Below are 13,094 nucleotides of genomic sequence, written 5' to 3' on the forward strand. Positions count from 1 at the left end.
GGCTGTGTTTTGTCACTGCTGCCGCTGGCAGGTGGGGGAAGTCAGGGTGACTTTGCACACCAGGGCACCTGCCCCTCCTGCCCTGCATCCCAGCGAAGGTCTGGGAGCCACCACTGCTGCAATCCGCCTCTCCCTCTAGGCTGGCAGCAGCAGGGAGAGACACACCCCTTCAAGGCAGGGGTGGTTCCTCTGGGTCTCCTGGGCAAGGGGCTCGGGCCACACTGGGATGCAGGACAAAGGGGGACAGTGTAGAGTCACGCTGCCCGGCCGCCTGGACAAGGAGCAACAAGGCCCGCTAGGAAGTCATGGGACCCTGTCAACAGGCGACCACCACCCAGACCCCATTGCTCCCCTCAGACTGTCCAAACCCCTCCCCGGTCTCCCCAACTCGCAGTCCCCTCTCACATAGAACCCCATACCCTCCACACCTTCCCAAGCCCCCTCCCAGGGCCATTGGGCACAGGTGTGCAGGCACCAGGTCCAAGGAGACGCCCCGTGCATCCCAGACTTGTATATTTATTATAGTTGCCCGCGTTTGAAGGCAGGGGCATCGTGTTCTGAGTCGCACAACGGCACCCCAGGGGCCGCGGTGGGCCCGCAGGCTTCCAGCCCGCACACAGGAGCCGTGCTTTGCCTTCTGGGGTTGGCAGTGAGAGGAGCAAAGCCCATTGCAGCTCCTTTGCTGCCAACTACCCCGCCCAGGCCAGCCACACATCATCCACGGGAGGCGGGGGTCCCCTGTGAACATCCCGAGGCCTCAAGTTCCCCGTGGGCCCCTCCCCTAGCCCGGCGCTCCAGCAGCGGTACTGTATCTCTCCAAGGCCTGTTCAAGCACTAAGTGCATTTACAAATCTCTGAGAATGTTTTTTTTTATACTAAAATTGACCATTATATTCTACTGTGAGAAGTGCGGTCGGCACTATATTGTTTTAAAAATGAAGAGAAAGAAAAAAAGGAAAGCAGTGGTCTCTCGGTTGTTGGATTCCTCCGCGTACCTGCTTCTGGGTCCCCTCCGAGGAGGGGAGCAGGCCAGGAGCCCACAAGGACCCTGCGCCTGGGGCTCACAGCCTTTGCTGTTTGTTGCTGTCAGTGGGCACTGCCATTGATCTTGTCCATAGGGACAGCCACTGGGTCACGGCCAGGGATCGACAGAGAGGCAAGCCGGCCCAGGCCCCTCTGCCTCACTTGCTGTATGCGCCAACTCCTCCTCTATGCCTGGGTGCATCAAGTTCTGGCATTAGCAGCGTGGCTGGGCAGCAGCCAACTCCCTGGGCAGCCCTATCACATATTCACCTCTGCCTGTCCCCATGATGGGGCCCTGATTGCTGGGCTTAGGCACCAAATCTCATTGCAGCCTCTCTGTCCCCTTGTGTCAAGGTGCATGCATGTTAGGGGCAGGGTGGGGATGAGAGAACAGACTCAGAGGACGACCTGATTATCATCTTGCAGCAAAGTCCCTGATGTGGCTTCCTCCTGTCCCCTGGCTTCTGCCTGACATTTGGGTCACAGGCCGCCGGGAGACACTCCCAGACTGGGCAGGCTACCCGCCTGTGCACAGAACCTCACCCTGGTGCCTGGAATGGCAGACTCAGGGGCAGGCAACATAGCAAGCAAAGGCCCCACATCTTCCTCCCAATCCTGTTGGGAGGAATTGGGGACCGTGTGGAAAGCAAGAGCCAGATCCTTCCCTACTGCAGGAGCGAAAGGAGACACGGCACTCAGTGAGAGGGCAGCCAGGAGGAGGCGTCTGCGCTGTGCACACACGCAGCAGCTCCCCGCCTCACTGGGCACAGACGGCAGCCCTCACAGCGAGGCCAGAAACCTAGGTCCGGCCTCTACACCTTGCTGGACGTGGGTGACACCCCACGCATGGCTACCCCAAGGGACCCTGAACCAGTCCAATCCCAAAGGGGACAGAGAGAGGATCTAAGGAGACTGCCTCACCCCCACTCCAGGGTGAGCGCTCCAGAGGGCCTAGGGTTAGGGCTGGACCATGGCCTGGGGCCCAGCAGATCGCAGGTGGTTCCACTGGAATTACCCAAGCTCTGTGTGGGAGCTTGGGCCACCTGAGTCCGTGTATCCTCTATCAACTTACTGGAAACACCCTCCCCTGCCCTCGCAACTTTGACCCGGGCCAAGCCCCGTGATGCTCTGCAGGACGGGAGCTGTGGACAAGGGCACAGACTGACCTTGCCCGCAAGCCCAGCTGAAGCTCACGCCCTGTCCCAGCACATATGCCCCGTGTGCCCCAACCAGCTCCTCTCGTTGGGCCTCAGTGTACCCATTCTGGGAGTAGCCCCTGTCTCTGTATAATCACCTTCAACACCACACAGGCAGGGCAGAACCACCACTGCGAGAGCAGAAACACCACTGCGGGAACACCCCGGGCCACGGCTTCCGCGGTCAGCCCCCTCGGCGCAAGGCAGGTGTGAGAACTCCGCTCCAGCTGCAGCTGCTGAAGGGCAATCACTCCGCAAGGCCGCACAGCTGAGGCAGCCCCGGGGCAGGGGGCACAGCACAGGTCCCCTTCTCCACCCCCCCAGTCTCCCGTTGGGGAAACCGAGTCCCACCCTCTCACTGGGCCTCCCTCTGCCTTGCCACTGCAGCAGGACTCAAGAGGTCAATCCAGTCAGGGTCCAGCCTGGGTTCTGCAGTGCCGCCAGGGCAGACCAAGAACAGCCAGCAACCAAAGGTGGCCCAACTGGCTCTCGCCCTCAGCCCACGGCCCAGCTGCCTGACTGCGGCAGAGGGAGGAGGCAGAGGGGAGAGGCCGCCATCTTAAGCCCTGGGTCCACCATAGCTGCCATGCTCCCCCGACCCCCGTGGGCCTCCCTTGTTTTGACTCTAAGACCCCAGCTCGCAGCCGCCCTTGCCAGGTGTGGCTGGCACGTTACCAGGTCTGTTACCATCACACACACTGCTAGGACAGCCATGGCAGACCACTCAGGGCTGCCCAGGAGGCGTGAGGCTGGGACACAAACAAGGGCACACTCACCTTTCTGGGGTGACTCCTCACCCTTAGTCCACGCTGCAGTCTTCCAGGAAGAGAAAGCCAGGCCAGGCAGCAACTCCTGAATGTGACCTCAAGCGAGCAACTTTCCAACCCGCAGCTACTCCCCGCGCTGTGAGCCTTACTCTGAAAATGCGCGCTGCGCTGCACCTGTGCCCGGCTCCACCTGCGCTGCACGGCGCTTGCGCGTGGCTGCGTGCTGAGACCCCTCCCCTCTGCACACACATCCCGCCCGGCCCCAGCCCACCGTGCTCCCTCAGTGGCCCAGGGCGGTGGGTGAGTAACTCGCAGGGAAAGGAGGCCTTCCTCTACAAAGTCACCACCAGCAGCAGCTGGCCAAGACAGAGGCCGGGGGAGGGAGAGAGGGCAGTGGCTGCTAATCTTCCCTGTGGCAGGGACCTCCCCAATCACATTCAGTGTCTTTCCAACTTCCGACGGGTTCACATGGACGCAGCCCCGTCTGAATGACAGCGTCTGAAGGGCCACGCACAGCTGAACCTGCAGGAGATTGGGGTGTCAACGCTGTCCTAGGCCAGGAAGTACCGGAGGGCAGGGAAGTTGGCTGTGCTGGTCCGGTGCAGGCCGGCTGACCTCTAGTCTCTTTGGGAAGTGCTTCCGGATCAGAAAAGTCTGAGAAACGGAAGCAGAGCCCCGCTGTGGGAGACGTGCCAATCCCACAAGAGCAGCAAAGGCTGTGGCAAGTCCTGCAGCTGAGACCCTCTTGGCTTTGACCCTGCTCTCTGGGTCCCCTGCATCTGTGCTCCTGCCTATGCACACCCCAAGAGGTCAAGTGGACTCCGGGAAACGCTCCTCATGTTGTACCTGGGGCCTCGAGTTTCCCCAACTCCAACATGAGGACTCACAGCTTAAGGACTGGACTCACCCCTGACCTGCACCCACTGGGCCTCACTCCTGGGGACCCCCACAGCCTGGCAGGCCTTGGCCCACCACATCTACCTAGGCAATGAAGGAAGGCGGAGGCCCAAAAAGAAAGGCAGGAAGCCGCCCTAGAGGCCCGGGGGTGGGCTTCCTGCTCTGAAAAAAAGAGGAAAGAGGCTCAGAGGGAGGAAGCCCAGGCCCCTTCTCCCCTTGCTGGGGTCACACCTGGGAGTTATCACAGCCTCAGGTTGCAAGTTTCCCTGAGTGTGACCACAGCGACGCCCAGTGGCTAATCTTGGGATTCTAGAAACCACATCCAGTGCTGACCCAGGGAGCCCCAGCAGGTGCATCTCAAACTGAGGATCGCTGAAATCACCAAAGACCTTCAGGTGGGACACAGCCTTTGCCGTCCTCAATGCTGGAAGCTGCAGCCTGCTGCCACACGGCACCTGCTATATTATCAGATAGGTGGGTGGTCAGATAACAGATAAAGATGCCTTTTCTACATCTCTGTTGGAGTAATGGATGTGGGCATGTCTTAGATCCAGAAACACTAAACAAAAATAAAAATTAAAAAAAAAAAATCAGCCACCATCACCTGGGAGGAGGGCCTGGGCGGGGTCTGTTTGCAGCTCCGGGCTGGTGCTCACAGCTCTGGAGAGGGCACTCCCGAGGCCAGAGCAGGAAGACGGGCTCCCAGGGAGTGCCTTACATTCCCAGTGTGAGTCCCGGTCCACGAGGGCCACCACCACTGTCCCTCACCCCATGCCAGCCATCCCCATGTCTGCTCTGCCATGCCCAGGGCTGCCATCGGAGCATCTCTGTCCTTTGTAGGGGGCACACCTCATGTTCCCCAGTCCTCCCCTCCCTCCCCTTCCTCTCTGCCCACCCCTAGGACCATGCCAATCACAGCCCATGTCACAGGCCACTGCTGCCATCCTCACCGTCCTGCCCCCAGCATCGTACCTGCTGATACCCTCCACAACCCCTGTCCCTCCTGCCACTCTCGTCCCACCACAGACATCTGCAGCCCTGGGTGTCAGCCTCCCCCCAGCATCTCCACTGGTAACAAATGAACCATTTATTGAGCACCGATGAAGCCCACACACTCCAGGGAAGTGGCCCCACTCCGAGGACCACCTCTCTCCCCACACAGGGAGTGGCCATAGGATGGGGCTAGAGACTCAGCCAGGCAGTGCGGCTGGCACAGCATCTTCAGGCCTCTGCCAGTGTCCAGCTGAGGGTGGGTGCAGTGGGGGGATGTGTCACACAGCTTTCCTGAGAGCAGAGCAAATAAATAATGGAGAGGCAGACGGGTCTGCCCGAGGTGGGGGGCAGGGTCCTGATGTTGGCTGATGTCACTCCATGGGAGTGAGGCCAGTGGCCAGGAGCCCTGTACTTGGGTGGGGAGCGGAGCCCCGCAGCCCCATCAGCCCTCGCCTCTGGGGGGGTCACAGGGACCTGGGAGGTGCTGCAACAATGCAGGTGGACTAGGACAGGCAGGTAAAGGGGCTGGGTCAGGCTGCAGATGGGAGACCGGGCCCTGCCCACAGCCCCTGGACTGGGGGTGACACTGTCAGTTCGCCACTTGTGGGGAGTAACTCTGCGGGTGCCCGGGGCAGCTGGGGTTCCCCAAGTGCGCAAGAGGTACCACCACCTCGTCGGGGTTCGAGTTGTTCTTCAGTTCCACCACACGGGGTACCACCGAGGACCAGCGATCTGTGCAGGGGGTAGGCGGGAGGGGTGAGGGGAGGAGACAGACAAGCATGCCATGAGCACCTGCTGTGTACTGCAGGACCAGGGGTCTGTGCAGGGGGCAGGCGGGAGGGGTGAGGGGAGGAGACAGATGTGCATGTGTACCGGGCACTCTGTGGTGACCTAAATGTCCATTTTACAGAGGCAGAAATGGGCTGCGAGGCGACAGTGCCCACCAGGGGGCACCTGGGCAGTGGGAGGGGTGGAGGAGTGGGAGGAACTGGAGCCTCGTTGGGCACTCCTGGAGCACCCATGGCGCCTCCAGCACTCACCAATCAGTGGGAGAAAAAGGAGCTTCTGGACACTTCAGTGCCCCTGGGATCATGTCCTTCCTCCAGCAGCCCACTGCCCAACCCTGTTGCCGTCACAGAGCCACACAGGGGAGCTGCCCTGGGGAGCCCCAAAGTCAAGCCTTCTCACCCGCCCATTCTACAGACATGGCCACTGAGTCCCTCCCAGAAAGGAGCTAAGACAGCTCGAAGCAAATGGGTTACAGGAGCAGACCAGGGCCCCTCCCGGCCCGGAGCCTGTGGACACTCACCCCTCCGGAGGCGGCCCACGGTGTGCGACAAGCCATAATACTGGTATGTCTCGTTCTTGCCCGGGTCCTCATTGATAATACCCAAGTTCTGGTTCCAGTGAGACCAGTTCACCTCGTCCACCCTGGTGGGGCCAGAGCAGACAATTGGCAAGCTGAGCAATGCGGTGAGCCCCTGGAGACAGCTCCCTACGATGCTCCCCCTACACCTGCTGCTGCTGTCTGTATTCTGGGCAAACACGTAGAAGCCACAAGATCTGCCACTGCTCCCTGTGATTTTGTGGCCATCACCCTGGCCTAGTTCCAGAACTCTCTGTCGGCCCAAATACTATTTGTCTCCCCCAGGGAGCAACAACTTCCTCCCTTCCCCCACCTTCTACTAGCCTCCAGAAACTGCTAATCAACATTTTTAACACACATTTTATTGGAAAGATCTTCTAGCCACTGATTCACTTCCCGAAGGCCCACAATAACCAGGGCGGGGCCCAGGCCAAGCCGGAAGCCCAGGAACTCCATCCGGGAAGCCGAGTGCTGGGGCTTCCCCAGGGGGAGTGCATCGGCAGGAAGCTGGATGGGAAGTGGAGGAACTGAAACTCAATCCACCGAGTTCCACATCGCGTCCACTGTGATACGCGACGTGGGCATCCCAAGACACGGCGTAACTGCTGCCCCACACGCCTGCACCTGCTAGCGAACAGCCTGTCTCCATGGGTTTGTCACCTCTGGATATTTCACGTGTGTGGGATCACTCGTCCATTGTGAGCCCGGCCCCTTCCACTCAGGGGCATGTTTTCAAGGTTCACCCATCAAGTGTGCACTCGAACTTGATGCCTTTTTTAGGCCAGATAACATCCCGCTCTGTGGAGGTGGAGAAGAGCGCATTTTCTTGTTGCACTCATGCGTTCATGGACACCCTCTGTCTCGACTACATCCCCCCATTTCTATCAGGACAGTTTGGTAATCTGAGGCTGCAACCTTTTGATCCAAATTAGTCCCAGAACTGCTCATGGCTGGGCCAGAAGAGCAGCTGTGTGTTAGGACTCAGCAAGAAAAATACTTTGGCTGTTCCTGCTTCACAGAGGAGGCACTGAGGCCCCACATTGGGTGTCAGTTCAAGTCCTAGCTGTTCCACTTTCCATCCAGCTCCCTGCTGATACACCTGGGAAGGCAGTGAGGATTGGCCCAAGTGCAATCCGCATCCATGTGGGAGACCAGGAAGAAGCCCAGGTTACTGAGCAGGATTTGGCCCAGCCCAGACTATTGTAGCCATTCGGGGGAATGAACCAGCAGATGCAAGATCTCTCTCTCTGTTACTCTGATTTTCAAATAAATAAATCTTGGAAAACAATGTCAGTTCCCTTAGAAGGTTCTCTGAGAGGCCCCCCTGGGAACTGGCACATCCCCTGTAGCCAGAACACGGAATCACACTGTGGGACAGACTGAGTAAGATCTTGAGCCCTGGGAACTGCTGAGTCCTCAGTTTCCCCATTTTAACCACGGCACCCCCATGCACCCCACTGCTAGGTGGGCAGAGGGGGAGGCTCTGTCTCCATGTCTCCCCAAAAAGCCACTGGGCAGCCCAGTGCACGTATCACAGGCATTGGCCAACCCTCCCTCCGTGCTTGCTGGGGAAGGTACTCTTTTTGCTCCCATTTCACAGATGAACACACTGACCCTGAGAACAGTCAACCAGCTTGCCTAAGACCACCAAGTAGAATGGAACCCTGGTGGTACTCATCGGGGCCCTTCATGGCTCTAGGAGCTACCATGGGCAGGAGCCAGAAGACAGGGTATGGGATCCACCACAGCCCACAGGCCTTACCGGAAACACCATCTGCGGTCCGGGCTGCCATCCGAGCTCTTGCCCACGGTCACCATTTCCCCGGAGCGGAAAGCCTTCCGCAGGAACACGGGGAAGGAGCGCTCAATGTCGAGGATGGTGGTGGCCCACTGCGGGGAGGCGGGCAGGCGGGGAGAGAAGCAGATGGTGAGTCTCCCCTGGCCCCCACCTACTGCCCAGGGACACCCCAGGCGACGGGCTATGGGAAGGCCGAGAAGCTCCCGCTGGCCCTGGAAGCTGGGTTGCTCATCCCGGTACCCGCAGGTGCACAGCAGGAAACCAACGTGTGGTGCAGATTTGGGTCTGGAAAGGCTGCAGCCCGGGACACGGCAGTTGCTACGTCATGCTCGGGTCATTTAGGGAAGGGTGAGGTTTGCAGCCAAGCAGGCAGCAAGTGTCCCATGTGGAGGGGTGACCACGGCTTGCCCTCCCTGCGGGATGGCCAGGCAGGAAGGTGGGGCCCCATGCTGTCAGGCTTCCAGCATTTCCCAGCCAGGAATCTATGGGCAATGTCTTTGAGACTGTCCATGAACTTGTCTGAAATCATGGCAGTCCAGGGCCAATACGGTGGTACAGCAGGTTAAGGTACCGCCCGCAACTCCAAGATAGTCATATCCAGCTCCCTGCTGATGTGCCTGGGAGAGCAACGGGGCATGGCCCAAGTGCCTGGGACCTGCCCCCGTGTGGGAGATCCAGATGGAGTTCTAGGCGTCTGGCTTCCACCTGGCATAGCAATAACATTGTGGACGTTTGGCATGGAAGGGTCAGGGAGGAGTGAACCAGTCGCATCTCATTCTCTCCCTGCCTTTCAAAATAAATAAATAAAAGCAACTCATGATTTAAAAAAAAAAGAATGGCAGACCACAGGGAGGAAAAAAAAAAAAAAAACTTGGCTCATCAGATCCAGCCGGTAACCTACCAATCTACATCTTTAGACTTATACCCAGAGGGGAAACTGAGGCCGAGGGACCTGAGTCCTAGGGGTGAAGGCTCAGAGCAGATGCAGAGTCTGAGGAAACATGGGCTACCCCTGCTCACAGGCCCCACGCTGGCTCCACGCGGCGGGTATGTTAGCTGCACCTGTCCGGGAGCAGACACCTGCTTTTCAGGCGGCAGAAAACCTCGTGGGAGGTAAAGGCAGTGGTCCCCTGGGACTAACCAGGGCTGTGCAGAGGTGAGCTTCCCGGCGGGAGCAGGGCCTAGAGCCACCACTGAGCTGGTTACAGCCAGCCCCCTCCCCCAACAGAGCATACGGCCAGTGTTTGAGGGGTCAGGCACGTGAACCCTGATGGATATGGGGGAACAGTACCATGGTGTGGCACGTTAAGTGTCTGCCTGCAGCGCTGGCTTCCCATACGGGTGCCAGTTTGAGTCCAAGCTGCTCCACTTCCAATCCATCTCCCCGCTTAGGGCTTTGCGAAGTGCTTGGGCTCCTGCACCTATGTGTGAGACCTGCAAGAAGCTCCTGGCTTTGGATCAGCTCAGCTCCAGCCACTGTGGTTATTTTGGAGAGCGAACCAGTGGATGGAAGCCTTTCTTTCTCTCTGTCTCTCCTCCTTTCTCTGTAACTCTGCCTTTCAAATTTAAAAAAAAAAAATGAACACAAAAATCTTACACAAAAATATCACATGTCCTCCTGTCAGTATGTGAGATGCTCTTACATCTGCTCAAACTAAAATTTAAAGATAAAAGCCCCCAGAGTCAACTCAGTGCTGGTGTGGCCCAGCCCCATGCCAGCTTTGTCCCCTGGGTCAGGCTGGGACTGAGAAGATGCTAGGCTCAGCATAGGGGCCCCTGTGGAGGCCCAGGTACAGGGGCTGGGATGTGTCCCCCAGGGTGTGGGAGGTGACCAGTGTCCCCAGGGATGGCACTGGTGGTGTCACACATGGAGGAAGAGAGACTGGAGCCAGTGCCCAGAGGATGCCCACTGCCAAGTCGCTGCATGGAGAGCAGCCCTCAGCCCATGCCAGCACCTGCTCATGCCCGCTCCCAGCCTCCAAGCCAGTAAGCCAGGCACACTGGTCCTTCCGACAAACCACGGCGCCCACGTGTGCTACAGCAGCACAGCCAATGGCCCAAGAGATTCTGAGGTTGGCTGTGTCTTAAGCCATGCTGGCTGCACCTTCAAGCTGGACCACAGGCACCAAGTCCAAGGGCGGGCAGAAAGTCTGCCTTGGAGTCCTGAAGCAGCTCTGGCAAGGAGGGAGCAGCCTTGGGGTGCCCATCACACGGACAGGGAAATGGAGGCAGCCTGGCATGATGGGGTCTGCCTAACTGGACTACTGGGGGATGAGGGTGTGGTTTGATGGGAGGGAGGGGCTTGGTGAGAGGGAGGATCTTGTGGGAGGGAGGGGCTTGATGGGAGGGAGGGGCTTGGTGGGAGGGAGGGGCTTGGTGGGAGGAAGTGCTGCAAGCTTCACCTGCAGTTTCCAGATGTGCTTGCTCTCCTTGGACACCTGGCCCACGGTCTCGCCCATGAGGGCGATGAGCATGTTGAGCAGCAGCACGAAGGTGAGGATGATGTAGGTGACCAGCAGGATGATGAAGACCACGGGGTACTTGGCGCTGCCCAGCATCTCCAGGTCGCCCATGCCGATGGTGAGCTTGAAGAGGTCCAGCAGGAAGGTGCTGAAGGTCTCACTGTCGCGGCACGCCGGGTACGTGGGCACCGTGCAGTTGCCTTGCGCCTCATCGCACACCTTCAGGTTGGCGCATGGCGTCAGCAGGGAGACCAGCGCTGCGGGAGGGGTGGGGGCGGCCTCTGCTGAGTCGGGAAGGGCATGCGGAGGCAGAGCCGGTGGCCCCGCAGCCTCGGCCCTGATCCCATGCACTGCCTTGTTCAGGCAGAGGTGACCCGGTTCTGGAGGACTGGGGAGGGGGTGCAATCCTCAGCCCCCAGGCAGCCCCTGGGGGTATTTGGCAATGTCTAGAGCCAGGTGGGTACCGGCCTGGGGCACTGCTCAGCACCCTGCAGGGCACTGGACATCTCTTCCATGTGCACACGGAAGCACCCGGCCCCAGAGGTTGGTAGTGCAGTGCCTCTTAGTGGTCTTGGGAACAAGCAATGGTGACTTGCTTGTTCACTCATGGTCTCTCTTATGCTATCACCACTACACACACACACACACGTACACCCTGCTTCTTTTTGAGGTGGGAGCTAAACCACTGTGTGGAGCAGGGCTCTCTGGGCACCTCTGTGATCCATTAGCAGTGTCTGCCCTGGCCACAACTGGGGCTGTGCCAGGCTCAGACTCGAGATCTGGCGCACCCTAGTGGGAACAAGCGGAGTTGCTCCTTTAACTCCCAAGCTCCTGTCTCCGTTTCCACAATTAGGACTTGTAGGAGGACTGGGACCCCTCTCCTGATCCCCACAACCTCCAGCTGAACCCCTCATTTGCTGCCCAGCTCTTCTCAGCGCTACCCCTTGAGTGGTGAAGAGAAGCTCAATGTCGTCCCTGTCTTCCTAGCCAACTCTGTCCCCAATACCCTGGTATCACGTGGGTTAAACTATCACCCCCGTGAAACACCTGCTGGCATGGTGGTGCCCCACAGGCACCTGCTCAGATGGGAACGTGGCCTGCGCCAGGCTGGGGGTGGGGCACCCCTCTTCAGATGCCGTGCACTGACAGCAAGCAGGTCACTCGCCTCTCTTCCACCTTGGGGACCAGCTGAAAGACTTGGCCACTCCCCCATGGGTATCCTTCCCTCAGCGCCTATGCCAATGGATGTCCCAGCATGCTTCAGAGCCACGCCATGACATCACGGAGGAGGTGGTGCTATTACAGAGGGCACATCCCGGGCATTAAGGAGAGGTCTGGGATGGTGGCTAAATTCCTAACGGTCCTGGCTGCTGCAGCCCTCTTGGGGAGTGAACCAATAGAGACCCCCTCCCCAGCCCCCATATCTCCTTCAATTAAATGAATACAACTTCTTCAAAACACATGGCTGTTGTCTTAAGCTACTACATTTTTGGAGGGTTTCCCTTGCAGTCGTGGCTGATACGTTAGGGTGCCCACATCCCTGCTTTTGAACTTGGACAAATAACTGAACTTTCTCTAAACCCCCGGCTCCTCACCTATGCAAGGGGATAAGGCGGTTATTACATGGCACCTGAGTTGGGGGGACAGATGTGATACTCAGCCCTGTGCCCAGCCCACAGAGAAGACCCCCAGACACCTGCTACTGTGGCCCTCAACCTGACCGTGGCTACTGCTCCAGTCCTCACCCACCTCTGCAGGGCCCACGTCCCCTGGGCTCACCTGAGGCATAGCCGATCATGAAGAGCAGGTAGACGAGCAGGAAGCGGAAGAGGTCTTTGAAGAGGATCTGAAGACCCCAGCCGGGGCGGCGGTGAGGGAAGAGACAAAAACGAGACTCCTGCTGGCTGCTGGCTGGCCTCCCACAACTGCATCCCAGACCCTGCCCGCCTCTCGGCCCATCTGTCCTCAAGGTCACACAGCGTGAGCCAGCAGCCCTGAGTCCTCATGTCTGGGGACATCTTCAAGCAGCACAGGATGTGTGCTGCTGGTTCCCCCCACCGCGGGACACAAGAGCTGGCCGTATCCCCTGCCCTCCGCACTACCCCCCGCCGCAGGTGGCACCTTCTGGATCATGATGCTGTAAGTGCCGGTGAGCTTCAGCCCACGGGTGAAGTACAATGCGTTCATCCAACCCAGCACCAGCGCAAACACCATCACAGCCAGGTAGGCCTCGAGCCCCGCCAGGTAGAGAGCCGCCGAGACGATGACCAGCACGGAGTAGATGAAGCTACGGGCGGGAAAGGGCAGAGAGGGGGACTGTGAGGCCTCGGCAAGACACACGTGTCCCCACACCGCTTCTTCAAAAAAAAAAAAAAAGTTTGGAAAGATCACTGCCCCAGGGGCCACAACAGCCAGGGCTGGGTCAGGCTGAAGTCGGGAGCCTGGAACTCCATCCGGGTCTCCCACAGGCGTGCAGCAGCCCAAGGACTCAGCCCCTCCTCTGCTGCCTCCCCACGAGCGTTAACGGGGATCTGGGTTGGAAGTGCAGCAGCTGGGACTTGAACCTGTGCTCACATGGGATGCTGGTGATGC

At 59.0% G+C, this 13,094-nt stretch overlaps 1 protein-coding gene across 4 annotated transcripts in view; it reads right to left on the reverse strand.

Annotated features, from left to right (window-relative positions):
- Nucleotides 1-5,382: 5,382 nt before the first annotated feature.
- The window catches only part of TRPV4 (transient receptor potential cation channel subfamily V member 4), a 30,774-nt gene continuing 23,062 nt past the window's right edge, over nucleotides 5,383-13,094 (reverse strand). For all 4 annotated transcript variants that reach the window (XM_041003506.1, XM_041003510.1, XM_041003507.1 and 1 more), the window contains 6 exons: nucleotides 12,624-12,789; nucleotides 12,282-12,348; nucleotides 10,443-10,759; nucleotides 8,005-8,132; nucleotides 6,186-6,307; nucleotides 5,383-5,608 (listed from right to left, as the gene is read on the reverse strand). In XM_041003506.1, the coding sequence (XP_040859440.1) occupies nucleotides 5,466-5,608; nucleotides 6,186-6,307; nucleotides 8,005-8,132; nucleotides 10,443-10,759; nucleotides 12,282-12,348; nucleotides 12,624-12,789 (943 nt within the window). In that variant the 3' untranslated portion in view covers nucleotides 5,383-5,465. The remainder of the gene's footprint in view (nucleotides 5,609-6,185; nucleotides 6,308-8,004; nucleotides 8,133-10,442; nucleotides 10,760-12,281; nucleotides 12,349-12,623; nucleotides 12,790-13,094) is intronic.

This window comes from Ochotona curzoniae, unplaced genomic scaffold (genome assembly GCF_017591425.1).
Source record: "Ochotona curzoniae isolate NIBS_2020 unplaced genomic scaffold, NIBS_Ocur_1.0 scaffold_274, whole genome shotgun sequence".
In the NCBI taxonomy this organism is placed as follows: Eukaryota; Metazoa; Chordata; class Mammalia; order Lagomorpha; family Ochotonidae; genus Ochotona; species Ochotona curzoniae.